Genomic DNA, 27,261 nt, shown 5'->3' on the forward strand with positions numbered 1-27,261 from the left:
TCCAATTTCATTAATATGATTAAAATACTATGTACCAATCCCTCAGCCATAGCTATAACAGGAAATATCGGCTTTGCTCCGTTATTTACTTAACTATTCAGACCCTTTACTATGAGACTGGAAATTGAGTTCAGGTGCATCCTGTTTCCATTGATCATCCTTGAGGCGTTTTTACAACTTGATTGGAGTTCAGCTGTGGTAAATTCAATTGATTGGACATGATTTGAAAAGGCACACACCTGTCTATATAAGGTGTCACAGTTGAAAGTGCATGTCAGAGCAAAAACCAAGCCATGAGGTCGAAGGAATTGTCCGTAGAGCTCCGAGACAGGATTGCGTCGAGGCATAGATCTGGGGAAGGGTACCAAAACATGTCCCCCGCATTAAAGGTCCCCAAGAACACAGTGGCCTCCATCATTCTTAAATGGAAGAAGTTTGGAATCACAAAGACTCTTCCTAGAGATGGCCACCCAGCCAAACTGAGCAATCGGGGGAGAAAGGCCTTCCTCAGGGGGATGACCAAGAACCCGATGGTCACTGACAGAGCTCCAGACTTCCTCTGTAGAGGTGGGAGAACCTACCTTCCAGAAAGACAACCATCTCTGCGGCCTGAATGCCAAGTGCCACGTCTGGAGGAAACCAGGCACCGCTCCTGTGCGCTCAGGACCTCAGACTGGGGCGAAGATTCACCTTCCAACAGGACAAAGACCCTAAGCACACAGCCAAGAGAACGCAGGAGTGGCTTTGGGACAAGTTTCTGAATGTCCTTGAGTGGCCCAGCCAGAGCCCGGACCTGAACCCAATCTAACATCTCTAGAGAAACCTGACAATAGCTGTGCAGCGACGCTCCCCATCCAACCTGACAGAGCTTGAGGATCTGCAGAGAATAATGGGAGAAACTCCCCAAATACAGGTGCGCCAAGCTTGTAGCTGTCACAACTTCTACCGAAGTTGAAGCCTCTCCTTGTTCGGGCGGTGCTCGGTGGGCGGTGCTCGGTAGACGTCACCGGTCTTCTAGCCATCATTGATCCATTTTTCATTTTCCATTGGTTTTGTCTTGTCTTCCTACACACCTGGTTTCAATCCCATTCATTACCTGTTGTGTATTTAACCCTCTGTTTCCCCTCATGTCTTTGTCAGAGATTGTTTGTTATTCAGTGTTGTGTTATTTTTTGTATTGGTGCGCGACGGGTCTTCGTACCCACTTTATTTATTGTTACATTTAGTGTGGAGTATGTTTCGTTTATTGTTATTAAATAACTCCATTACACTCAGTTTGATTTTCCTGTGCCTGACTTCCCTGCCACCTATACACACGACACTGACAGTAGCGTCATATCCAAAAAGACTCAAGGCTGTAATCAGTTGCAAAGGTTCTTCAACAAAGTACTGAATAAAAGGGTCTGAATACTTAAGCAAATTATCATTTCTGTTTTGAAAAATGTCTGAAAACCCGTTTTTGCTTTGTCATTATGGGGTATTGTGTGTAGATGTGGGGGAAAAAACAATTGAATCCATTGTAGAATAAGGCTGTAACGTAAGAAAAAGTGCAGGGTTCTGAATACTTTCTGAATGCCCTGTATATCCCTTAAATAATGTAAACTACGCTTCTGTCCTTTTATTGCACTAATATCTACTTGGCGCAAAATGTAATAACAATGTAACTGGGAATCAAAATGCCATGCCCCTACACCATCATTTCACAATAATGTCTTGCGATCTGTAGGACAGCCTTTTGCATCCCCCTACTGGTCCAAATGTAGAATCTGTACCTTTACTGATATTATGAACAGTGCTGGTTTGAGAACATTCCAACATTTGGAAAATAGGCGTGGTGGGGACATGGTTTCCGGGTGGGGAGGAGGATGTGGGGTGGTGGATGGGGAATGAGGAATGGGTTGGGGTTATTTTTGGATACATTTCTTTAATTGTTTTATTGTACCTGTAACCCCCCCCCCCCTTTGGAAAATATGGCCAAAAGCAAATAAAAATTCAAATGAGTAAAACAAATCTATTGACATACTTTACAAATCAATAGTGCAGGTTTTTTAATAATACTGTTGGAACAAGTAATCAGATAACAATCAAACAAATACTAATACATAAACACATCCAAAGATAAACTACAACACATAAATATTCAGACAAAAGCTGTTAGTAACTTTAAAGACTGTACTTCACACTAGCAGTGAGAAATTGTTTGGCTCAAATCCCTTTACCCAAGAACAGAATCTGAATCTTGTCATCTCCAAAACAGAGATGTTTGAAATAAACATTGCTGAAACTGCAATTTGGGTAAAGACTGGGAGTAGTGGAGCCATATACATGTATATTCTCTATATTGTTTGGCTCTGAGGAGAATAAGTTACTGTATATTACACATTACACGGTTGAGAAAAGTGGCTGTTCACCCGCTATCATCTAGAAGGCAAGGTCAGTACAGGTGCATCAAAGCTGAGACTGGGACTGAAAAACAGCTTCAATCTAAAGGCCATCAGACTGTTAAATAGCCACCACTAGCACAGAGAGGCTGCTGCCTACATACACCGACTTGAAATCAATAGCCACTTTAATAAATGGAACTCTAGTCACTTTAATAATGTTTTCATACCTTGCATTAATCATCTCATATGTATATACTTGTAAGGACCAATGCTGTGAGACGAGAAGGGAGTGAACATTCAATAAATAACGGACATGAAACAAACACGGACAGCGTCAGGACAGGGATAACAAAACAATATTAATGCTGACACCGGGAACAAACTCAGGAACAGACATATAGAGGAGGCAATCAACAAAGTGAAGGCGTCCAGGTGAGGCCAATATTGCGCTGAAGCGCGTAATGATGGTGACAGGTGTGCGTAATGATGAGCAGCCTGGCACCCTTGGGCACCAGGGAGGGGGAGTAGGCGTGACAGCCCCCCCCCCCCCCCCCCGGCGTCCCACCTGGGGGAGCCTGACAGGCCGGCCAAGACATGGGAGCCTGACGAGCAGGCCAAGGCTCTGGAGCCTGATGAGGCGGCCAAGGCATGACATGGTGTGAGAGCCTGCCAAGCCAAATGAAGCAAGGAAACCTCTCGAGCCAGCTAAGGTATGGGAGCCCAACAAACCAGTTGAGGCATCCCTGGTTCCTCCGGCAACGGCACCTGGACACGAAGTCACCAGAAAAAAAAAATAATAATACTCCCTGATGCTTCAAATTGGGGTGTCAGCATTCTGTAAGGACAGACGCTGGGAGACGAGAAGCAAGTACAGGGAGTGAACATTTAATAAACAACTGACAAGAAACAAACAAGGATCTGGACAGGGGAAACATAACGACAATAATGCTGACACAGGGAACAAACTGAGGAACAGACAGATATAAAAGTGGCAATCAACAAAGTGAAACCTGGAGTCCAGGCGAGTCCAATATTGCGCGGACACACGTAATGATGGGGAGCCTGGCTCTCTCGAGCATCAGGGAGGGGGAGCAGGTGGAGGCGTGACAATACTGTATTATAAACTGGGTGGTTCGAGCCCTGAATGCTGATTGGCTGACAGCCGTGGTATATCAGACCATATACCACGGGTATGACAAACCATTTATTTTTACTGTTCTAATTACATTTGTAAACAGTTTATAATAGCAATAAGCCACCTCAGTGGTTTGAGGTATATTGCCAATATACCACGGCTAAGGGCTGTGTCCAGGCACTCTGCGATGCGTCGTGCATAAGAACAGCCCTTAGCCGTGGTATATTGGCCATATACCACACCTCCTCGGGCCTTTTTGCTTAATTCTATACTGTCTACTGTATCTTAGTCTATGCTGCTCTGACATTGCTCGTCCATATATTTATATACTCTTAATTCCATTCCTTTACTGTGTGTATTAGGTATTTGTCGTGAAATTGTTAGATATTACTTGTTAGATATTGCTGCACTGTCGAAACTAGAAGCACAAGCATTTCGCTACACCTGCAAATAACATCTGCTAAATACGTGTATATGACCAATAACATTTGATTTTAAAAATATTTTGGGGAATGCTCACAATCACTTTAAGATATGAGGCTGACCTTCCACTAGTTCACCAGTAGAGGACAATATAGAGACAGCCACTGTCCCTCCTCACTAGTCTCTTCCCACAGCTGCCATTAGTCTGGCCAGCTTCTCCCTCTCGAAGTCACAGGTACAGCCAAACCTAAATCTAACTGGGTTCAGTCTTCTTCAGAGCAATGTGAATCCTCTGTAGCTCAGTTGGTAGAGCATGATGCTAGCAACGCCAGGACAGTGGGTTTGATTCCTGGGACCACCCATACTTAAAATGTATGCACGCTTGACTGTAAGTTGCTTTGGATAAAAGCGTCTGTTAAATGGCATATATTATTATATGTTACATTGAAATGTATGCAAGATCATCATTATAACAGTTATCACTACACTAATACAGTTTATTACAGCATCTTGATATGTACATATTTACAAGCAAGGCACGTCTTCACATGAGTTGTTCATTGGCAATGCTGCTAAAGTAACAAGAACCCTAAACCAGGTGACTCTCAGGGCTCTCCCGTCCATCGGTTCCATGGTTACCAAGCTGATGATAATAAGAATACTAAATACTAAGTGCCACTAAGTGCCAGCTGGAGTGAAACCAACTGTGTGGTATTTCTTTGTGTTTAGCTAGGAAGGAGGCGGGGTTCAATCTTCAGTGACAGCTCATACAAAGTGTCTTCATCCATCACCAGAGTCCTATCCAGCAGGAACTGAGTAACCTGGGAGAGAGTAAGTAAGCATTTCATGGTAAAGTCTACACCTGATTTATTCGGCGCATGTGACAAAGAACAACTCCATTGATCGACTGTGTAGTGTGTGTTACCTTGGCTTGGTGCTCTATCCTGTAGGGCGCACCCTGGAACTGACGGATCTCTCTGATGATGTGAGACATCTGGAACAGAGAGAAGAGACATGAGACAAAATGAGAGAGATACAGGCAGAGTGATTGACTGTGTGTGTGTGTGTGTGTGTGTGTGTGTGTGTGTGTGTGTGTGTGTGTTTACCATCCTCATCTTGGAGAAGTTGACAAGTCCCTCCTCAGTGAAGTTGGGTGTTGCCTCTTCGATGAAGGCCAAGTCAGTCAGATACATCCCCAGGTAGGGCACACACGGAGGGTTGCAGCTGCACAAACATCAATCCATCAATCAATATTCACATAATATTCATGCTTTTCCTAACTTGTCACAAAGTCCTTAGTGATAATCTAGGAGTAAATTCCCAGAGACACACGTTCACTCTTTTTTCCCTCCTTACTTTTTTAGGGTTTCTCTCAGGTTCTTGAATCGGCCTTCTGATGACACGGTCTTTTGTAGCCTGCTCATCAGTGACTTGGTCTGTTTGCAGACTTTGGCCCATGTCTTCTTCAGCCTGTAGATGGCGCTGCGGTTGAGAGCTGAGGTGATCTCCAGAACTCCATTATAGTTGTTGAGGCAGCGACAGATACCAGCCACAGCCAACCACTTCTCTATGGAGTTAGCCCTGGAGCCCACGTCTGTATGGGCAATGATCTGAGACGCTACCAGGTTACTCATCTAGAGCAGGACAAAACAGGGGGGGTGAGAGAAATGGGGGGTGGGAAAGAGGCAGAGTTAAAGGAAAGACGGGATAAAGAGATATGTTAAGATATGAGTTTAGATCTGAAGTACTGTCTGGTATAGAGCTATAGAGTATAGATCTGTTTTAAATCTTACATCATTAAAGTGCTGACTGGTCTTCATGATGTATGGTGTTCTCTCCAACTTCTCCAGCTTCATCCAACCCTGGCCCAGAAACTCTCTGGTGGACACAGAACACACCACAATTATGCAAAAACAACAACAGCACAACAATACTATTATCTGATGTAGAATATACACTCACTCGTAAGGGATGCTCCTGAACACAATGTGGTCTAGCAGGGTGATCTGTTCAGCCAGCTCCATCGCAGACAGAGAATCAAAACACTCTGCTTTGGGACACTCCGTCTGTTAAACCAATATTCAATTGGTTGATATATTTTCAAAGTGCCACAAACAGTATTCCATGTCTACACTCTCTCCACTATGAACTGTATACTCTGGGCTTGTTGACAGCTAATATAAACTAATATACACAAGGACACAGTGGACTAATGTGGTTCTACAGGGGATAAAACCTGGTTGACATGTTGCTGCACATGGTACATGTCAAATACTTTACAGTATATGAGCTGAGCTTGATTTATTTTCCCTGTAAAATAGAAGCAATGGAGTTTTCTCAAAAGTGCAATCTCCAATCTATACTGAACAAAAATATAAAGGCAACATGCAACAATTTCAAAGATTTTCCTGAGTTACAGTTCATATGAGGAAATGTGTCAATGGAAATAAATTCATGAGGCCCTAATCTATGGATTTCACATGACTGGGAATAGATATGCATCTGTTGGTCACAGATACCTTAAAGAAATGGGCCTCACAATGGGCCTCAGGATCTCATCACGGTATTTTTGTGCATTATAATTGCCATTGATAAAATGCAATTGTGTTCATTGTCCATAGTTTTGCCTGCCCATACCATAACCCCACGACGGGGCACTCTGTTCACAACATTGACATCAGCACAACACTCGCCCACACGATGCCATACACATGGTCTGCGGTTTTGAGGCCAGTTGGACTTACTGCCAAATTCTCAAAAATGACGATGGTAGAGAAATTAACATTAAATTATCTGGCAACAGCTCTGGTGGACATTCCTGCCGTCAGCATGCCAATTGCACACTCCCTCAAAACTTGAGACATCTGTGGCATTGTGTTGTGTGACAAAACAAAGGTTGCGTACGTAACCACGGTTATGTGAGCTATATGGACCACTCCAATATATGGGTATCACTCCACGGCGGAGGGATACATCTGAGGTGAGGATTTACAGATTTACTCCCGTGTACATGGCCGTGACACACGTTCTCTACATCATTTTCGATGCGCCTCTAGCACTGTAGAGGATTGGAGTGATCCATATAGCTCACATAACCGTGGTTACATACGTAACCTTCGTTATGTTTCAATATATTGGTATACCTGTACCAGACTTTGTCGGTGCTAGAAGAACCTGGCCAGCCAACGGCGAAGTCCCAGCGCGGGACCAAGATGCAGGGGCCATCAATGTGGAAGGAGATCCCGGCACAGTCCCCGGAAGGGGAGGCGACGCCCAGGACCGCTGACCCAACCGCAGAGGGAGGTGCCACATTCACCCGAAGTCCAGCTGGCCGCAGCACAGATATCAGCGAGGGGCACTCCTCTCAGTAGAGCCTAGGACGCAGCCACACCTCGTGTTGAATGTGCCACCATAGATCCCAGCACTGGCCTTCCAGCCAGGCAGTATGCTGTCGTAATCATGTTCACGATCCAGTGAGAGAGCCTCTGCTTTGACAGCTCAGCCCCCAGGACTCCCTCACCATAGCATACAAAGAGCTGGTCTGTTGTTCTCACTGACCGTGTCCGCTCCACCTAGGCAGCCATTGGTGCTGTTCAGCGGCCAAGCCCAAAAACTGAGGCAGTATGGTCTCAGATGCCACAGAGTTCCACCGGCCTGAGACAGCAATATGTCCAGCACAGCCTGTATCAGCGGAAAAGGGGGAAATGCGTAAAGCTCCAGCCCTGGCCAACCGTGAGCCAGAGCATTCAAACCCAGAAGCCCTGGTGGCTCTGACATGGAGTACCACAGGGGGCAGTGTGCATTGTCCAGGGAGGAAAACATGTCCACCTGCGCACTACGAACGTGTCCCACAGGTGCTGCACCACCTGAGGATGTAGGCTCCAGTCCCAAGGTGGCGGGCCCTCCCTTGAGAGCATATCTGCTGCCACATTCAGGAACCCAGGTATGTGCACTGCGTGTAGAGATGCTAGACATCCCTGAGTCCAGAGAAGGAACTCCCGTCCCATAAGATGAAGGAGGTGGGTCAACTCAGTCCACCCTGATGTTTGATGTAAGCCACCACTGTGGTGTTGTCCGTTCTCACCAGGACATGTATTCCCTTCACATGTGGAAGGAAAGACAGCAGGGCCAGCATTACAGCTCGAAGCTCTAGTGTGTTGATGAGCCTGCCGTTCCAAGGGGGTAGCCAACAGCCGATGGCCGACCTGCCCTTGGCCACACCCCCCCAGCCAATCTGGGAGGCATCTGTGCTGACCAGCTCCCGGTGGCACATCCACAGCATCTCCACAGCACCTGAGAGAAAGGAGCAACAGCGCCACCTCAACAATGCCCTGAGGCACTGTGCGGTCACCCGCAGCTGGCGGTTATGGTGGTGCTTCGGGTGCTTGCCGGTGGGAGGTCGCCGTCAGCAAGCCCAACAGGTGGGGATAACACCCGCCCCTGCCGAAAGTGGTCAAGGCAAGATAACATCGCCTGAACCCTTCTGGTGGGCAGGCGTGCTCTCGTGAAGACTGAGTCCAGTTCCATGCCAATGAAGGCCACTCTCTGGGTGGGTGTCAGACAACTCTTCTTATCGTTTACAGTAAAGCCCAGCCTGCCGATGTGGGTCAGGAACATGTCTCTGTCTGACAGGACCTGGGTTCTGGTCGGGGCACAAATCAGCCAATCATCCAGGTAATTGAGGATCAACAATCCTCGGGACGTGAGAGGTGCCAGGACAGTGTCCCTGCACTTTGTGGGTGCCAAGGAGAGGCCGAATGGAAGAACCATGAATTTGTAAGCTGTCCCTTCGAAAGTGAATCGGAGGTACTGCCAATGAGCTGGGTGAACAGGAACATGGAAGTATGCATCCCTTGGGTCCAGCATCACAAACCACTGGTCCCTGGACACGGCCTGCAACACACGGGCTGGGGACAACATGTGGAACCTCAGTACCTTCAAGTACCCACTGAGGTTGCGGAGGTCCAGAATCGGTCGAAACCCTCCGTCTCTTTTTGGGACTACAAAATAAGTGGAGTAGAACCCACCTAGCCGTTCTGATGTCTCGATCCTGCGGATGGCACCCTTGTCCAGGAGTGAGGAGATCTCCAGACCCAGGGTTTTCTTCAGGGGGTCGGCCACCGTGATGACACGAAGGCCCCTGAAGGACGGGGGCAGGCACCGGAACCCCTCGAGCATTGTGGATATCACCCAGGGGGACTCCACACCCTCCTGCTACCTTGCCCTTTAAGTCCGTGAGAAGCGGAAGGGTGTGTCAGGGGTCCTGCCGGGGCCTGCCTCACCTCTGGTGCCGCGGGCACCTGGGTCCCCCAAGCACGTCCCTATGGCGGTGACGGTTGACAGGTTGTTGCTCAACCGCACCACACTGTGCCCCTCACTGCTGTCGTCCCTCAGCACGAGGCGATGGGGCAGGAGAGAGGCCCCACCATCATTAGGTTAGAGGTGGGTGGCGACGGTCCGTCTGCCTTGATCCCGGGGCCTGAGAAGGCGGCATGAACCGTCTCAGGGTCTCCCGGTCCCTACGAACCTTATCGGTCTGCTCCAGAATGTCATCAACCCCTGGGCCAAACGTCAGCCCTGGGGTGATGGGGAGTGTAGCAAATGTGCTCTGGAGAGCAGCTGGCAGCCAGGAGGTAACCACCCGCACCATGGCCCGTACGTTGGTGCGGGCCAAATCTCTCTGGAGCATGGAAAGCAGGCAAGACACTTCGCTTCCCAGAGGAACACTTCTGTACCCTCCTGCAGCCGGTGCAACAGAGTTTGCAGGGAGGCCTGCAGCAACATGGCTGCATTAGTAAGGTGACCAAGAGAGCAGAGGGACCCATACAGTATATGGCTTTCAAGTCCAGATCAAAGACTCTGGGGTGTCCCGGTTTCAGTCGCGGGTTTCATACTATAATCTACCCATCCGGGAGGACCATGGCAGCTATCATGTTGTCCATGGTCGGGTACTCCCAGAAGCCGAGTGACTCTGCGCCCGCAACATAACTCCATGGTCCAGTCTCTGCTGTGAGTTGGAAGCACCCCCTGGCAGAGGCCCAGCTCTCCTGCAAGGCCTCGCGGAACTCAGCAGAGATGGGGACAGATGGATAGTCATTACTGTCCACCAGTAGAGATGGGGACAGATGGATAGTCCTCACTGTCCACCAGTAGAGATGGGGACAGATGGATAGTCATTACTGTCCACCAGTAGAGATGGGGACAGATGGATAGTCATTACTGTCCACCAGTAGAGATGAGGACAGATGGATAGTCATTACTGTCCACCAGTAGAGATGGGGACAGATGGATAGTCATTACTGTCCACCAGTAGAGATGGGGACAGATGGATAGTCATCACTGTCCACCAGTAGAGATGGGGACAGATAGATAGTCCTCACTGTCCACCAGTAGAGATGGAGACAGATGAATAGTCATTACTGTCCACCAGTAGAGATGGGGACAGATGGATAGTCATTACTGTCCACCAGTAGAGATGGGGACAGATGGATAGTCATCACTGTCCACCAGTTTGATGTCCAGTGCAATGGCTACCTGAGTGAGTAGGGTCCTCATAGCCTCTCGAGACGCTGGGGACAGATGGAGAGTCCTCACTGTCCACCAGTAGAGATGGGGACAGATGGAGAGTCATTACTGTCCACCAGTTTGATGTCCAGTGTAGTGGCTACCCGAGTGAGTAGGTTACTCATAGCCTCTCGAGCCACTGGGGGCGATGAAGCCCCGCTGCCGGCTTCTGATGGCCTGTCAGCCTGGTAGCCCCGCTCACAGTTTTGAATAGTGCCAGCATCGTCCCCCACTAACAGCTTATCACTGGCCAACAGAGAACAGCTGTCATTGCCATCAAAGCTATAAACCCCCCATCCAGGACTGGCAGCAGATGGGCTCTGCCTGTGGCGGCTCCGGTCACGCTTCCTGGGAGGGGTATTGGGCCCAGGAGAGGGACTAACAGCTCGCTGACGCACCCCTCCTGAGGGAGGGAGCTTGTCCCCAGCCTGAGCCTGGCCAACCCACTTGCGCATGGCCTCCAATCACACCAGGCACAGGCGTTCTGAGAACACCACACAAAACAGGCATCCAGTAGGGGCTCCACCGCCCTCTCCGCGTGGCTCAAACCCAGGCAGTGCATTCACAAGGTATGCAGATAGATCCCCAGGGCGATGCCACCATCACACCTGTCACATAGGGAGGCCATGAGTTCAGCCAAGTCAACAAGGCCACGGAGCAGGGGTCAGACGCCCTGGGTAAGCTTATGTCGTGACCTGCTTGGAGGAATAGGAACACGGTGAGGGATAAATTATCCAGTACCTCTGCAAAAAACAGGGACGACTCGTGTGGGAAAAACAGACAGACAAAAAAACAGCAACCAGTTAATGGATTTGATTTATTCGTTTTTTTGTTTTACGCCAACTGCAATATTACCTAGCCGGTTTAATATCCAAGCAGTAAAAACAGCACCATATAATGGAGTAACTCCGTTAAGGAACTCCAAAGTAATGTCTCAACATAGTGGAAAGCCCACCACTATAATCTTACACTCTGCAGGGGAAAGAAGAAGAAAAACCCCTGCAGGGTAATTATCAGAGAACCAAGCAGCATGTTAAAGCAATTCACAACACACACATAGAACACGCTAGTGGGCAAGTTGTGTAAGGTAAATTACAGTTTGTGGCAGCAAGAGCCTCTATACTAATGGATGCACACAGAGTCATAGTGTAACGCTAACGAAACACAAGTACGACAAACGACGGGCGGAAGATACAGATCACTCAAGAGGAGGGGCTGGCCATGTGGCCAGCTGTTCCAGGCTGCAAACAGCCAGTGAGTAAACTTCCACGCAAGATATTACACTTACCAGTGACATACCAAGCGAACTTCAGAAAGTCTCTACCTCAAACCATACGGGCGTCTCCCGAGAAAATGAAATAGAACGTGTGTCGCGGCCATGGGGCCTATATATAGGGGTGGACCCCAGGAGGGGCACAGGTGTAAACGGGAGAAAATCTGTAAAACCTCACCTCGGATGTATCGCTCCGCCGCGGAGTGATGCCAATATATTGGAGTGATCCAATATAGTGAAACATAACTGCACATTTCAGAGTGGCCTTTTACTGTCCCCAGCACAAGCTGCACCTGTGTAATGATAATGCTGTTTAATCAGCTTCTTGATATGCAACACCTGTCAGGTGAATGGATTATCTTGGAAAAGGAGAAATGCTCACTAACAGGGACGTAAGCAAATTTGTACACATAATTTGAGCGAAATAAGCTTTTTTGTCCGTGTGATCTTTTATTTCACTTTACATGTTGCATTTATATTTTGTTCAGTGTAAATAAAGCTCACCTCAAATACTTCTAAATGCATTCTAAAGTATTTGAAATAATGTACTAGTTGGGTCTTCAGGGGACAGGCTCCACCACAATACACACCAATACAACTGATTTGTTCTGATTCCTTACGGAGACAACCTTTTCACACAGAATATATCGAGACAACGTCCCTAGACCACGTCTTACCAGGATGAAGTGGAGCAGTGGACTTCTCTGCTCCAAAGTCAGCATTCCAAATTAGATCACCATTTATTTACTGACTCAACGTAGTTTTACCACTACATCCCTGTAAATGAAATGGCTTAGCATCTAATCTAGATAGTATTTATGTGTGTGATTGAACCATACTTACCATCTGTAGGATGTCTTCTATCTTAAGTTGAGCATCATCTTGATCATCATGAGAAAGGGCACTGAGGGACAAGCAGAGTCTCATTAATAAATATAATAGTGGAGGGGGGGTATGGTTTTGCTATCCTTATGGGGACCATTTTGCCAGTCTCCACAAAGAAAAAGGCTATTTTAGGCTTAGGGTTACAATTAGGGTTAAGAGTTATGGTTAGGAGTTAGGGTTAGGTTTAGGTGTAAGGAAAAATAGGATTTTGAATGGGAATCAATTGTTTGGTCCCCACAAGGATAGTAAAACAAATGTGTGTATTTGTGTGTGTGTTAGCATGTGTGTGTGTGTGTGTGTAAGTACTTTAGCACAGTTGTTCCCATCCTTTTTCGGTTACTGAACCACCAACTACATTTTGCTCTGCCTGGAGTACCCTGGAAGTACCCATTCATGTGGATTTGACCAGTCTGCCTATGGTCTTGTGAAGTACTATGGTCTTCTCAAGTACTCCATGTGGATAGGCCAAGTACCCCCAGGGGTCCTAGTACCCCTGGTTGGGAACAAATTCTTTAGCATGTGCATGTGTTGTGTGTGTGCCAGTTGCGGTCAGTGCTGTTTAAGATGAGGGAGGATGATTATTTTTTTTCATGAGCATGGCCTTATTTCCAATATAGCATATTGGATTGTATTGGACTGTCATTCATATATTGGACTGTCATTCATATTCCATTCACCCAGTTCAACGTAACATTGATAGGTTTAGGCTACTGCATGATACTCAAATGTTTTCCTATTCCCATCATGAGGTTGCTACAACCTAGCCTATGAATGAAAGTTTACAACATAGGTGCATACAGGTCGAGAGAAACATTTGAGGTGACCAGACAGTGACACATTCAATACCGCCTTGCACACTCTTGCCTGCATTTAGCTTATCTAGGGTGTAATCGTTAGTCCAACAATTGCAAACAAGAGTTTCTACTGGACAAATTCAGGTATTTTCATCCCTGTTTCGCTTGCTTCCGTTGAAGATTTTTTTCTCAACAGAATTGGCGGAATGAATACACCCCTGATTACGTGTAAACACAGTTCACTTTCAAAGCAGCCACATTGTATTCCTTCTTGCCTCTATGCGCTCTCCTCCTCTCACCTTTTCCCTTCGTTTGTGGACTTCAATGCACGACACATCAGCTGTCTGTGACCAGGCGAAAAACCATGTCATAACCACTACACACAGCATACATCGTTTGTCCCATATTAGCTAAAGTAACGTCCTAGTCAACATAGCTAATAGAACTAATGCGTTAGTGAACCCACTACAACCATGCAGTAACATTACAGTGTATAGTCAGTAAGCAGTTAAGCAGCTACACCGGAGGGCCCAGGCGGCAATAAATGAATAAAACCAAAAGCTTACCTTGACTTGGAAGAGTTCCAGTATTGTGTTGGATAGTCATAGTCAGCTAGCTAACATAGTATCCCTCTGTTTGAGCCGGGTGTTTGAGTAGGCTAAACTAGCCAGCTGCATTTGCTAGCTAAGTAAGTGAAACAATGTGAAAAAATCTCTCTCTCTCTCTTGCTTCTCCTTCATTTTTTAAGAAATTAATTTGTTGAAAACTGTTAAACTATTGTCTTTCTCTCTCTTTGAGTCAACTACTCACCACAATGTATGCACTGCAGTGCTCACTAGCTGCAGTTTATGCTTTCAGTACTATATTCATTCTCTGATCCTTTGATTGGGTGAACAATATGTCAGTTCATGCTACAAGAGCTCTGATAGGTCAGAGGACATCCTCCAGAAGTTGTCATACCTTGTAAGTCTATGGAAGGGGGTGAGAACCAATAGCCTCCGAGGTTTTGTATTGTACTGACATGATGACTCCTTGCTGTCCCCGGTCCACCTGGCCGTGCTGCTGCTCCAGTTTCAACTGTTCTACCTTATTATTATTATTCGACCATGCTGGTCATTTATGAACATTTGAACATCTTGGCCATGTTCTGTTATAATCTCCACCCGGCACAGCCAGAAGAGAACTGGCCATCCCACATATGCTCTCTCTAATTCTCTCTTTCTTTCTCTCTCTCGGAGGACCTGAGCCCTAGGACCATGCCCCAGGAATACCTGACATGATGACTCCTTGCTGTCCCCAGTCCACCTGACTGTGCTGCTGCTCCAGTTTCAACTGTTCTGCCTTATTATTATTCGACCATGCTGGTCATTTATGAACATTTGAACATCTTGGCCATGTTCTGTTATAATCTCCACCCGGCACAGCCAGAAGAGGACTGGCCACCCCACATAGCCTGGTTCCTCTCTAGGTTTCTTCCTAGGTTTTGGCCTTTCTAGGGAGTTTTTCCTAGCCACCGTGCTTCTACACCTGCATTGCTTGCTGTTTGGGGTTTTAGGCTGGGTTTCTGTACAGCACTTTGAGATATCAGCTGATGTACGAAGGGCTATATAAATACATTTGATTTGATTTGATATTGAAGTCAATGTACCAAGAGGAGGACGGAAGCTAGCTGTCCTCCGGCTACACCATGGTGCTACCCTACAGAGTGATGTTGAGGCTACTGTAGACCTTCATTGCAAAACATTGTGTTTTAATAAATTATTTGGTAATATGTGAACATATTTAGTATAGTTTTATCTAAAAATGATAACTTTTGAAATGTTTTAACATTTGTATTTTTATGAAATTCAGTGAAGATGATGGTCCTCCCCTTACTCCTCTGAGGAGCCTCCACTGGTGTGTGCATGTGTGTGTGTGTGGTGTGTGTGTCTGTGTATATGTGTGTACCTTACTATGTTGCCAGTGGCTTTCCTCTCCTGAGGCAGCAGGTCAGGGTCTCGTAGCACCTCCTCCAGTAGAGTCATTACACCCATCTTTAGCTCACTGTTCAAGTCCTGACGCACACACAGGCGCACACACACACACACACACACACACACACACACACACACACACATTTTTTAGATAATTTCCTCAATAATTTCCAGTGCAATACATCTACAGAGGATGCTTTAAACCAGCGGTGTCAAACTTGTTTTGACCCGGGGCCGCATTCGGTCTTCAACAAGGTCCGGAGGGCTGAACTGAAAATGTGTTATATTTCCTCTGTGTCAAAGTTTGCAAAACAATTGCCCTCTATCTATTGTTTTTGGAATGTTTGATGCTCCCTGAATTTCTAGCTTTCATTTAGGTGATAATTAGCGAGCTGGACCCAGTCAAGAAACTGTATGAATGTAGGTCCATTATCATTGACCATGATGTCCTTCTGGACAGACTGAAGAGGTGGGTTGGCCTCTTCGGTCCAGTTCTAAATTGGTTTAGGACCTATTAAACCAGTCAAGATTTTTTTGTCACCCTTGGTGTGCATAACTCAGAGAAAATATTTATCACAAGTGGCGTTCCACAAGGTTTGATTTGGGTCCGGTACAGTTCAGTTTATATATGTTACCCCTTGGCAGTGTTATCAGAAAGCACAGCATTGATTTCACTGTTATGCAAACAATAGACAACTTTACATTTCTGTCACCAGAGGATTTTTAGCTCCACGGATAAATTATTAGACTGTATTAGTGATTTAAATACTTGGATGTCTCACAACTTCCTCCAGCTGAATCAAGACATGACCAAGGTGCTTATTGTTGGAGCCAAAGCACAGAGATAGAATCTGGCCGCACATTTTCATTCACGGGCAATAAAGATAAAACACCAGGTAAAAAACCTAGGTGCTATTTTAGATTCTGAACTCCATTTTGAATCACACATTAGGAATGTGACCAAAATAGCTTTTTACCACCTGAGGAACATTGCCAAGGTGAGGCCATTTCTCTCAGAATGATACAGAGAGACTCATCCATGCTTTTATTACAAGCAGATTTGACTAAAGTAATGCTCTCCTGTCTGGTCAACCCAAGAAAGCCATTGGTAAACTGTGAAACATAGAGAATGCTGCAGCACGGGTACTGAAAAAGATTACACACATTACACCTGTTTTAAGGTCTCTGCATTTTCTGCCTGTAAGTTTTAGAATTAATTTTAAGATTATTTTATTGGTTTTTAAATCAATCTTGTTTTGTACACGCGAATAAATGTCAGACATGCTTTTAAGTTATGTACCCAGTAGGTTCCTCATGTCCTCTGGCACTGGCCTTTTAACTATCCCAAAGCCTAGACCAAGAGGCATGGAGAGGCAGCCTTTAGTTACTATGCCCCCAGCTTCTGCAATAGCCTACAGTCATGTCTACTACAAACCAGTCATGTCTACTACAATCCAGTCATGTCTACTACAGTCCAGTCATGTCTACTACAGTCATGTCTACTACAATCCAGTCATGTCTACTACAGTCATGTCTACTACAGTCCAGTCATGTCTACTACAGTCATGTCTACTACAGTCCAGTCATGTCTACTACAGTCATGTCTACTACAATCCAGTCATGTCTACTACAGTCATGTCTACTACAGTCCAGTCATGTCTACTACAGTCATGTCTACTACAGTCATGTCTACTACAATCCAGTCATGTCTACTACAGTCATGTCTACTACAATCCAGTCATGTCAACTACAGTCATGTCTACTACAGTCATGTCTACTACAGTCCAGTCATGTCTACTACAGTCCAGTCATGTCTACTACAGTCCAGTCATGTCTACTACAATCCAGTCATGTCAACTACAGTCATGTCTACTACAGTCATGTCTACTACAATCCAGTCATGTCTACTACAGTCCAGTCATGTCTACTACAGTCCAGTCATGTCTACTACAATCCAGTCATGTCTACTACAGTCATGTCTACTACAGTCATGTCTACTACAATCCAGTCATGTCTACTACAGTCATGTCTACTACAGTCATGTCTACTACAATCCAGTCATGTCTACTACAGTCATGTCTACTACAATCCAGTCATGTCTACTACAGTCATGTCTACTATAATCCAGTCATGTCTACTACATTCCAGTCATGTCTACTACAGTCCAGTCATGTCTACTACAGTCATGTCTACTACAATCCAGTCATGTCAACTACAGTCATGTCTACTACAGTCATGTCTACTACAATCCAGTCATGTCTACTACAGTCATGTCTACTACAGTCATGTCAACAACAGTCCAGTCATGTCTACTACAGTCATGTCTACTACAATCCAGTCATGTCTACTACAGTCCAGGCATGTCTACTACAATACAGTCATGTCTACTACAGTCATGTCTACTACAATCCAGTCATGTCAACTACAGTCCAGTCATGTCTACTACAGTCATGTCATGTCTACTACAGTCATGTCTACTACAGTCATGTCTACTACAGTCATGCCTACTACAATCCAGTCATGTCTACTACAGTCATGTCTATTACAGTCCAGTCATGTCTACTACAGTCATGTCTATTACAGTCCAGTCATGTCTACTACAGTCATGTCTACTACAGTCATGTATACTACAGTCCAGTCATGTCTACTACAGTCATGTCTACTACAGTCCAGTCATGTCTACTACAGTCATGTCTACTACAATCCAGTCATGTCTACTACAATCCAGTCATGTCTACTACAGTCCAGTCATGTCTACTACAGTCATGTCTACTACAATCCAGTCATGTCTACTACAGTCCAGTCATGTCTACTACAGTCATGTCTACTACAGTCCAGTCATGTCTACTACAGTCATGTCTATTACAGTCCAGTCATGTCTACTACAGTCATGTCTATTACAGTCCAGTCATGTCTACTACAGTCCAGTCATGTCTACTACAGTCATGTCTACTACAGTCCAGTCATGTCTACTACAGTCATGTCTATTACAGTCCAGTCATGTCTACTACAGTCCAGTCATGTCTACTACAGTCATGTCTACTACAGTCATGTCTACTACAGTCCAGTCATGTCTACTACAGTCCAGTCATGTCTACTACAGTCATGTCTACTACAGTCCAGTCATGTCTACTACAGTCCAGTCATGTCTACTACAGTCATGTCTACTACAGTCCAGTCATGTCTACTACAGTCATGTCTATTACAGTCCAGTCATGTCTACTACAGTCATGTCTATTACAGTCCAGTCATGTCTACTACAGTCCAGTCATGTCTACTACAATCCAGTCATGTCTACTACAGTCCAGTCATGTCTACTACAGTCATGTCTACTACAATCCAGTCATGTCTACTACAGTCCAGTCATGTCTACTACAGTCATGTCTACTACAGTCCAGTCATGTCTACTACAGTCATGTCTACTACAATCCAGTCATGTCTACTACAATCCAGTCATGTCTACTACAGTCCAGTCATGTCTACTACAGTCATGTCTACTACAATCCAGTCATGTCTACTACAGTCCAGTCATGTCTACTACAGTCATGTCTACTACAGTCCAGTCATGTCTACTACAGTCATGTCTATTACAGTCCAGTCATGTCTACTACAGTCATGTCTATTACAGTCCAGTCATGTCTACTACAGTCCAGTCATGTCTACTACAGTCATGTCTACTACAGTCCAGTCATGTCTACTACAGTCATGTCTATTACAGTCCAGTCATGTCTACTACAGTCCAGTCATGTCTACTACAGTCATGTCTACTACAGTCATGTCTACTACAGTCCAGTCATGTCTACTACAGTCCAGTCATGTCTACTACAGTCATGTCTACTACAGTCCAGTCATGTCTACTACAGTCCAGTCATGTCTACTACAGTCATGTCTACTACAGTCCAGTCATGTCTACTACAGTCATGTCTATTACAGTCCAGTCATGTCTACTACAGTCATGTCTATTACAGTCCAGTCATGTCTACTACAGTCCAGTCATGTCTACTACAGTCATGTCTACTACAGTCCAGTCATGTCTACTACAGTCATGTCTATTACAGTCCAGTCATGTCTACTACAGTCCAGTCATGTCTACTACAGTCCAGTCATGTCTACTACAGTCATGTCATGTCTACTACAGTCCAGTCATGTCTACTACAGTCATGTCATGTCTACTAGAGTCCAGTCATGTCAACTACAGTCATGTCATGTCTACTACAATCCAGTCATGTCTACTACAGTCATGTCTACTACAGTCCAGTCATGTCTACTACAGTCATGTCATGTCTACTACAGTCATGTCTACTACAGTCCAGTCATGTCTACTACAATCCAGTCATGTCTACTACAGTCATGTCTACTACAGTCCAGTCATGTCTACTACAGTCCAGTCATGTCTACTAGAGTCCAGTCATGTCAACTACAGTCATGTCTACTACAATCCAGTCATGTCTACTACAGTCATGTCTACTACAGTCCAGTCATGTCTACTACAGTCCAGTCATGTCTACTACAGTCATGTCTACTACAGTCCAGTCATGTCTACTACAGTCATGTCTATTACAGTCCAGTCATGTCTACTACAGTCATGTCTATTACAGTCCAGTCATGTCTACTACAGTCCAGTCATGTCTACTACAGTCATGTCTACTACAGTCCAGTCATGTCTACTACAGTCATGTCTATTACAGTCCAGTCATGTCTACTACAGTCCAGTCATGTCTACTACAGTCCAGTCATGTCTACTACAGTCATGTCATGTCTACTACAGTCCAGTCATGTCTACTACAGTCATGTCATGTCTACTAGAGTCCAGTCATGTCAACTACAGTCATGTCATGTCTACTACAATCCAGTCATGTCTACTACAGTCATGTCTACTACAGTCCAGTCATGTCTACTACAGTCATGTCATGTCTACTACAGTCATGTCTACTACAGTCCAGTCATGTCTACTACAATCCAGTCATGTCTACTACAGTCATGTCTACTACAGTCCAGTCATGTCTACTACAGTCCAGTCATGTCTACTAGAGTCCAGTCATGTCAACTACAGTCATGTCTACTACAATCCAGTCATGTCTACTACAGTCATGTCTACTACAGTCCAGTCATGTCTACTACAGTCATGTCTACTACAGTCCAGTCATGTCAACTACAGTCATTTCTACTACAATCCAGTCATGTCTACTACAATCCAGTCATGTCTACTACAATCCAGTCATGTCTACTACAATCCAGTCATGTCTACTACAATCCAGTCATGTCTACTACAGTCATGTTTACTACAGTCCAGTCATGTCAACTACAGTCATGTCTACTACAATCCAGTCATGTCTACCACAATCCAGTCATGTCTACTACAGTCCAGTCATGTCTACTACAGTCCAGTCATGTCTACTATAGTCATGTCTACTACAGTCATGTCTACTACAATCCAGTCATGTCTACTACAGTCATGTCTACTACAGTCATGTCTACTACAGTCCAGTCATGTCAACTACAGTCATGTCTACTACAGTCCAGTCATGTCTACTACAGTCCAGTCATGTCTACTACAGTCCAGTCATGTCTACTACAGTCATGTCTACTACAGTCCAGTCATGTCTACTACAGTCGCCAGAACACCGGAGGGCCCCTGGGGAGCAGAGTGACATTTCTCTGGGCATCACGAGTACAGAGCAGGTCTGGCAGAGGGTAGGCAGTGTGTGTGTCAAATCAAATCAAATTTTATTTGTCACATACACATGGTTAGCAGATGTTAATGCGAGTGTAGCGAAATGCTTGTGCTTCTAGTTCCGACAATGCAGTAATAACCAACGAGTAATCTAGCTAACAATTCCAAAACTACTACCTTATATACACAAGTGTAAAGGAATAAAGAATATGTACATAAAGATATATGAATGAGTGATGGTACAGAGCGGCATAGGCAAAATGCAGTAGATGGTATCGAGTACAGTATATATATGAGATGAGTATGTAAACAAAGTGGCATAGTTTAAAGTGGCTAGTGATACATGTATTACATAAAGATGCAGTAGATGATATAGAGTACAGTATATACGTATACATATGAGATAAATAATGTAGGGTATGTAAACCTTATATTAAGTAGCATTGTTTAAAGTGGCTAGTGATATATTTTACATCAATTCCCATCAATTCCCATTATTAAAGTGGCTGGAGTTGAGTCAGTGTGTTGGCAGCAGCCACTCAATGTTAGTGGTGGCTGTTTAACAGTCTGATGGCCTTGAGATATAAGCTGTTTTTCAGTCTCTCGGTCCCAGCTTTGATACACCTGTACTGACCTCGCCTTCTGGATGATAGCGGGGTGAACAGGCAGTGGCTCGGGTGGTTGTTGTCCTGATCTTTATGGCCTTCCTGTGACATCGGGTGGTGTAGGTGTCCTGGAGGGCAGGTAGTTTGCCCCCGGTGATGCGTTGTGCAGACCTCACTACCCTCTGGACACCTACACCACTCGATGTACCAGGCGGTGATACAGCCCGCCAGGATGCTCTCGATTGTGCATCTGTAGAAGTTTGTGAGTGCTTTTGGTGACAAGCCAAATTTCTTCAGCCTCCTGAGGTTGAAGAGGCGCTGCTGCGCCTTCTTCACGATGCTGTCTGTGTGAGTGGACCAATTCAGTTTGTCTGTGATGTGTACGCCGAGGAACTTAAAACTTACTACCCTCTCCACTACTGTTCTATCGATGTGGATAGGGGGGTGTTCCCTCTGCTGTTTCCTGAAGTCCACAATCATCTCCTTAGTTTTGTTGAGTGTGAGGTTATTTTCCTGACACCACACTCCGAGGGCCCTCACCTCCTCCCTGTAGGCCGTCTCGTCGTTGTTGGTAATCAAGCCCACCACTGTTGTGTCGTCCGCAAACTTGATGATTGAGTTGGAGGCGTGCTTGGCGACGCAGTCATGGGTGAGCAGGGAGTAGAGGAGAGGGCTCAGAACGCACCCTTGTAGGGCACCAGTGTTGAGGATCAGCGGGGTGGAGATGTTGTTACCTACCCTCACCACCTGGGGGCGGCCCGTCAGGAAGTCCAGTACCCAGTTGCACAGGGCGGGGTCGAGACCCAAGGTCTCGAGCTTGATGACGAGTTTGGAGGGTACTATGGTGTTAAATGCTGAGCTGTAGTCGATGAACAGCATTCTCACATAGGTATTCCTCTTGTCCAGATGGGTTAGGGCAGTGTGCAGTGTGGTTGAGATTGCATCGTCTGTGGACCTATTTGGGCAGTAAGCAACTTGGAGTGGGTCTAGGGTGTCAGGTAGGGTGGAGGTGATATGGTCCTTGACTAGTCTCTCAAAGCACTTCATGATGACGGACGTGAGTGCTACGGGGCGGTAGTCGTTTAGCTCAGTTACCTTAGCTTTCTTGGGAACAGGAACAATGGTGGCCCTCTTGAAGCATGTGGGAACAGCAGACTGGGATAGGGATTGATTGAATATGTCCGTAAACACACCAGCCAGCTGGTCTGCGCATGCTCTAAAGGGGGCGGCTGGGGATGCCGTCTGGGCCTGCAGCCTTGCGAGGGTTAACAGGTTTAAATGTTTTACTCACCTCGGCTGCAGTGAAGGAGAGTCCGCATGTTTTGGTTGCGGGCCGTGTCAGTGGCACTGTATTGTCCTCAAAGCGGGCAAAAAAGTTATTTTGTCTGCCTGGGAGCAAGGCATCCTGGTCCGTGACTGGGCTGGTTTTCTTTTTGTAATCCGTGATTGACTGTAGACCCTGCCACATGCCTCTTGTGTCTGAGCTGTTGAATTGCGATTCTACTTTGTCTCTATACTGACGCTTAGCTTGCTTGATTGCCTTGCGGAGGGAATAGCTACACTGTTTGTATTCGGTCATGTTTCCGGTCACCTTGCCCTGATTAAAAGCAGTGGTTCGCACTTTCAGTTTCACGCGAATGCTGCCATCAATCCACGGTTTCTGGTTTGGGAATGTTTTAATCGTTGCTATGGGAATGACATCTTCAACGCCCGTTCTAATGAACTCGCTCACCGAATCAGCGTATTCGTCAATGTTGTTGTTTGACGCAATACGAAACATATCCCAGTCCACGTGATGGAAGCAGTCTTGGAGTGTGGAATCAGAGTGGTCGGACCAGCGTTGAACAGACCTCAGCGTGGGAGCTTCTTGTTTTAGCTTCTGTCTGTAGGCAGGGAGCAACAAAATGGAGTCGTGGTCAGCTTTTCCGAAAGGAGGGCGGGGGAGGGCCTTATATGCATCGCGGAAGTTAGAATAGCAATGATCCAAGGTTTTACCAGCCCTGGTTGCGCAATCGATATGCTGATACAATTTAGGGAGTCTTGTTTCAGATTAGCCTTGTTAAAATTCCCAGCTACAATGAATGCAGCCTCAGGATATGTGGATTCCAGCTTGCAAAGAGTCAAATACAGTTTGTTCAGAGCCATCGATGTGTCTGCTTGGGGGGGAATATATACGGCTGTGATTATAATCAAAGAGAATTCCCTTGATAGATAATGCGGTCGACATTTGATTGTGAGGAATTCTAAATCAGGTGAACAAAAGGACTTGAGTTCCTGTATGTTGTTTTTTAACCATAAAGCATACGCCCCCGCCCCGCTTCTTACCAGAAAGATGTTTGTTTCTGTCGGCGTGATGCGTGGAGAAACCAGCTGGCTGCACCGACTCCGATAGCGTCTCTCCAGTGAGCCATGTTTCCGTGAAGCAAAGAACGTTACAGTCTCTGATGTCTCTCTGGAATGCTACCCTTGCTCAGATTTCATCAACCTTGTTGTCAAAAGACTGGACATTGGCGAGTAGTATGCTAGGGAGTGGCGCGCGATGTGCCCGTCTCCGGAGCCTGACCAGAAGACCGCTTCGTTTGCCTCTTTTACGACGTCGTTGTTTTGGGTCGCAGGCTGGGATCCATTCCGTTGTCCTGGGTCGAAGGCAGAACACAGGATCCGCTCCGGGAAAGTCATATTCTTCGTCGTACTGATGGTGAGTTGACGCTGCTCTTATATTCAGTAGTTCTTCTCGACTGTATGTAATGAAACCTAAGATGACCTGGGGTACCAATGTAAGAAATAACACGTAAAAAAACAAAAAACTGCATAGTTTCCTAGGAACGCGAAGCGAGACGGCCATCTCTGTCGGCGCCGGAAGTAGTACACACTCTGTGTGTGTGTGTGTGTGTGTGTGTGTGTGTGTGTGTGTGTGTGTGTGTGTGTGTGTGTGTGTGTGTGTGTCTGAGTGTGGTTCAGACCTGTGAGTGCTTGGAGACCCAGTGACGCAGTACATTGAGGACTCTGTTGGTAGCAGCTCTACGGATGATAAACTCCTTGTCACAGGTCCTCTCGCTATTATTGAAACCTGAGAGAGAGAGAGAGAGAGAGAGAGAGAGAGAGAGAGAGAGAGAGAGGGAGAGAGAGAGAGATAAGGAGAAAGCGAGAGTCAAAGAAGGACATTTACGACGCAGGTATTTACCAGGTGTTGATCTTGTCTTTTACCCTGGGAACTGCTGTGTCCGGCGGCTGCTGTTGCAATAGCATAGGCTGAGGCTGGTGACATCGTACCACGATTGTTCTCCCCCGTGGAGCCTCCAGACTGTCTGTATCGCGTGTGTCGGTGTGTAGAGGGGGAGCGACAGGGAGACTCCGTCAGGGGGACTCGGTCCTCGCTGACTTGAGGGTTAGACTCTGGGAGGAACTTCTCCAGAGAAACGGTCTCCAGAACAGCTGTTAATTAAAATACACAGGCACTCAGTAAGTGTGCGTTATTTGTGTGTGTGTTCGTGTGTTCCTACATGTGTGTGTATTTTCATGTGTGTGTGTTCCTGCATGTGTGTGTGTATGTTTGTGTGTGTGTGTTCTTGCATGTGTGTGTGTGCCAGCCTACCCCTGCGGATGCTGCGTCTGAGTTTCCCACAGCAGGCGTCGATGCGTGGCATGTCTCCTCCTCCGTCTTCCAGCGTTGGGGGGGCAGGTTCCGGAGAACTGGGAGGATGGTCCAGAGAGGTGGTGTGAGGGGAGTTGGAGAGCCCCGGGATTGTTGGCAAGCTGGGAGCCCACGTGCAGGTGGGAGGGGGGGACGAGAACCCTGACGGAGCCCGGTTGGAGGTGGGAGGGGGGGACGAGAACCCTGAAGGAGCCAGGGTGGAGGTGGGAGACGGGGAGGAGAAGGAGGGAGGGTGGGAGGAGGTGGGGGAGTTAGCAGCAGAGGAGGAAGGGGTGGAGAGTTCTAGGACTCCTGCCTTGGAGGAGAAGGGGGAGGAGAGGGAAAGTTTGTGGGAGTGGAAGGGGGAGGAGAGGGAGAGTTTGCGGGAGTGGCCAGGGGAGGAGGTGAGAGAGGGGGTGGTGAGAGGAGGAGAGGAGAACTTGCGACAGAGACGGGGAGATTTGTTGTTGAAGTGCTCGCCGCCCCACGTCCCCTGGTTGGTAGCAAAGAACAACTCCAGAGACCTGAGAGGAGGAGAGGAGAGAAGAGAGGCGTGGGATAAGAAGAGGAGAGGAGAGACCAAAGGTAGAAGAAGATGAGGAGAAAGGAAAAATGGATACACTTATTTCTACTGAGAAAGACGTCATGTGACAAACCGCTGCAACTGGGTCATTCCACGAAATGAGTGCCTTTTTGATATTTTAGGAAGAAATTGTGCACAAATATTGAATTTTAAAAGCTTGTTATATTAAATTAAGTGACCTATATACCACATGGAAAATTCAAGTTTTCCATGTTTTCCAAAATTCCAAAAGTTTTTATATGAATATAAACTTGCTAAAGTGCCAAAGCTCAGCATCATGACATCTCCCTCTGTGCACCCTCTGACTTCTAGGACGATTTGAACCCACTTAACCCCAACATTTATCCAAGTTTTCACCATCATTGTAAAGCCCTCATTATTTAGCTTATTATTATTTTATAATTATTTTAATTTTTTATTTTGCTTTAAGAAAGTCATTTCTGAAGTATTAAGTCATTTCTGAAGTACTAACTCATTTCTGAAGATGTATTATGTATTTAATGTGATTAGTGATTAAATGTAAGGTAAAAAAAAATACCTGTCAAGTGTTAATGTTTTTTAAAGAAACATTGAACATCTAATAGTCAGATCATATTGTCAAAGCATGTGAACTGATTCTCTTTTTGGCCATTTTCTAGTGTTTTGGGGTGGAAAACTAAGCGGGTCGAGCATTACAAGTCAACCCTGTTACCCATAGATAGGCTAGAAATGTTTAAACAATAAAAAATGTTTGTGTGAAGCTTGCATTCAATTGCTCGTCCTTGTTGCACAAAGCAAGCTTTCTTCCCCCGTCACAAGGGGATTTATGGCTGATTTAAGATGAAATCTGTCATGATTCCAACTGTCACAAGAGGGTGGCAGAGACCGCCCAGGAGACATTAAATGACACTCAGGTGTGTCCTATTACTAATTATAATTTCCCTCTAAGAGAGGTGTGTTTTCTGTATCGCTTTGCAGTAGCTTGATTTCTGTTCCCTAGGTGTTCGTCCCCAGAGTGAGTTGTCCAGTGTTGGTTGTTTTTCCCAGTATCACTGTTATCCTTATATTTACATTTATCTCAAATTGTTGATTCCTCATCTGGTCCATTCTCTGCACCTGGGTTCAACCTCCGCCCATCACAAAATCGTCAACCTTGTAAAGACACTTACTATAGTAATTTGAGATGGGAAAAGTTGTTTTTCATTAAGTTGAACATGTGCTATTTATAACAGAATGTTACAATTCATGTTACAATATGTTTGCTTTAAAGGATGTACTGTATGAGCCACTGTATGAGTGAAATTAAGGATCTACTGTATGAACTACTGTATGAGTGAAATGAAGGATGTACAGTG

At 45.8% G+C, this 27,261-nt stretch overlaps 1 protein-coding gene across 2 annotated transcripts in view; it reads right to left on the reverse strand.

Moving 5' to 3' along the window:
- Positions 1-2,033: 2,033 nt before the first annotated feature.
- The window catches only part of LOC110536806 (ras-specific guanine nucleotide-releasing factor 2), a 58,771-nt gene continuing 33,543 nt past the window's right edge, over positions 2,034-27,261 (reverse strand). For both annotated transcript variants that reach the window (XM_036937093.2, XM_036937092.2), the window contains 11 exons: positions 25,306-25,868; positions 24,918-25,145; positions 24,674-24,780; positions 15,406-15,512; positions 12,623-12,683; positions 5,905-6,008; positions 5,736-5,820; positions 5,299-5,576; positions 5,049-5,166; positions 4,868-4,936; positions 2,034-4,763 (listed from right to left, as the gene is read on the reverse strand). In XM_036937093.2, the coding sequence (XP_036792988.2) occupies positions 4,668-4,763; positions 4,868-4,936; positions 5,049-5,166; positions 5,299-5,576; positions 5,736-5,820; positions 5,905-6,008; positions 12,623-12,683; positions 15,406-15,512; positions 24,674-24,780; positions 24,918-25,145; positions 25,306-25,868 (1,816 nt within the window). In that variant the 3' untranslated portion in view covers positions 2,034-4,667. The remainder of the gene's footprint in view (positions 4,764-4,867; positions 4,937-5,048; positions 5,167-5,298; positions 5,577-5,735; positions 5,821-5,904; positions 6,009-12,622; positions 12,684-15,405; positions 15,513-24,673; positions 24,781-24,917; positions 25,146-25,305; positions 25,869-27,261) is intronic.

Source organism: Oncorhynchus mykiss, chromosome 12 (genome assembly GCF_057628025.1).
Source record: "Oncorhynchus mykiss isolate SJ-2025 chromosome 12, ASM5762802v1, whole genome shotgun sequence".
NCBI lineage: Eukaryota > Metazoa > Chordata > Actinopteri > Salmoniformes > Salmonidae > Oncorhynchus > Oncorhynchus mykiss.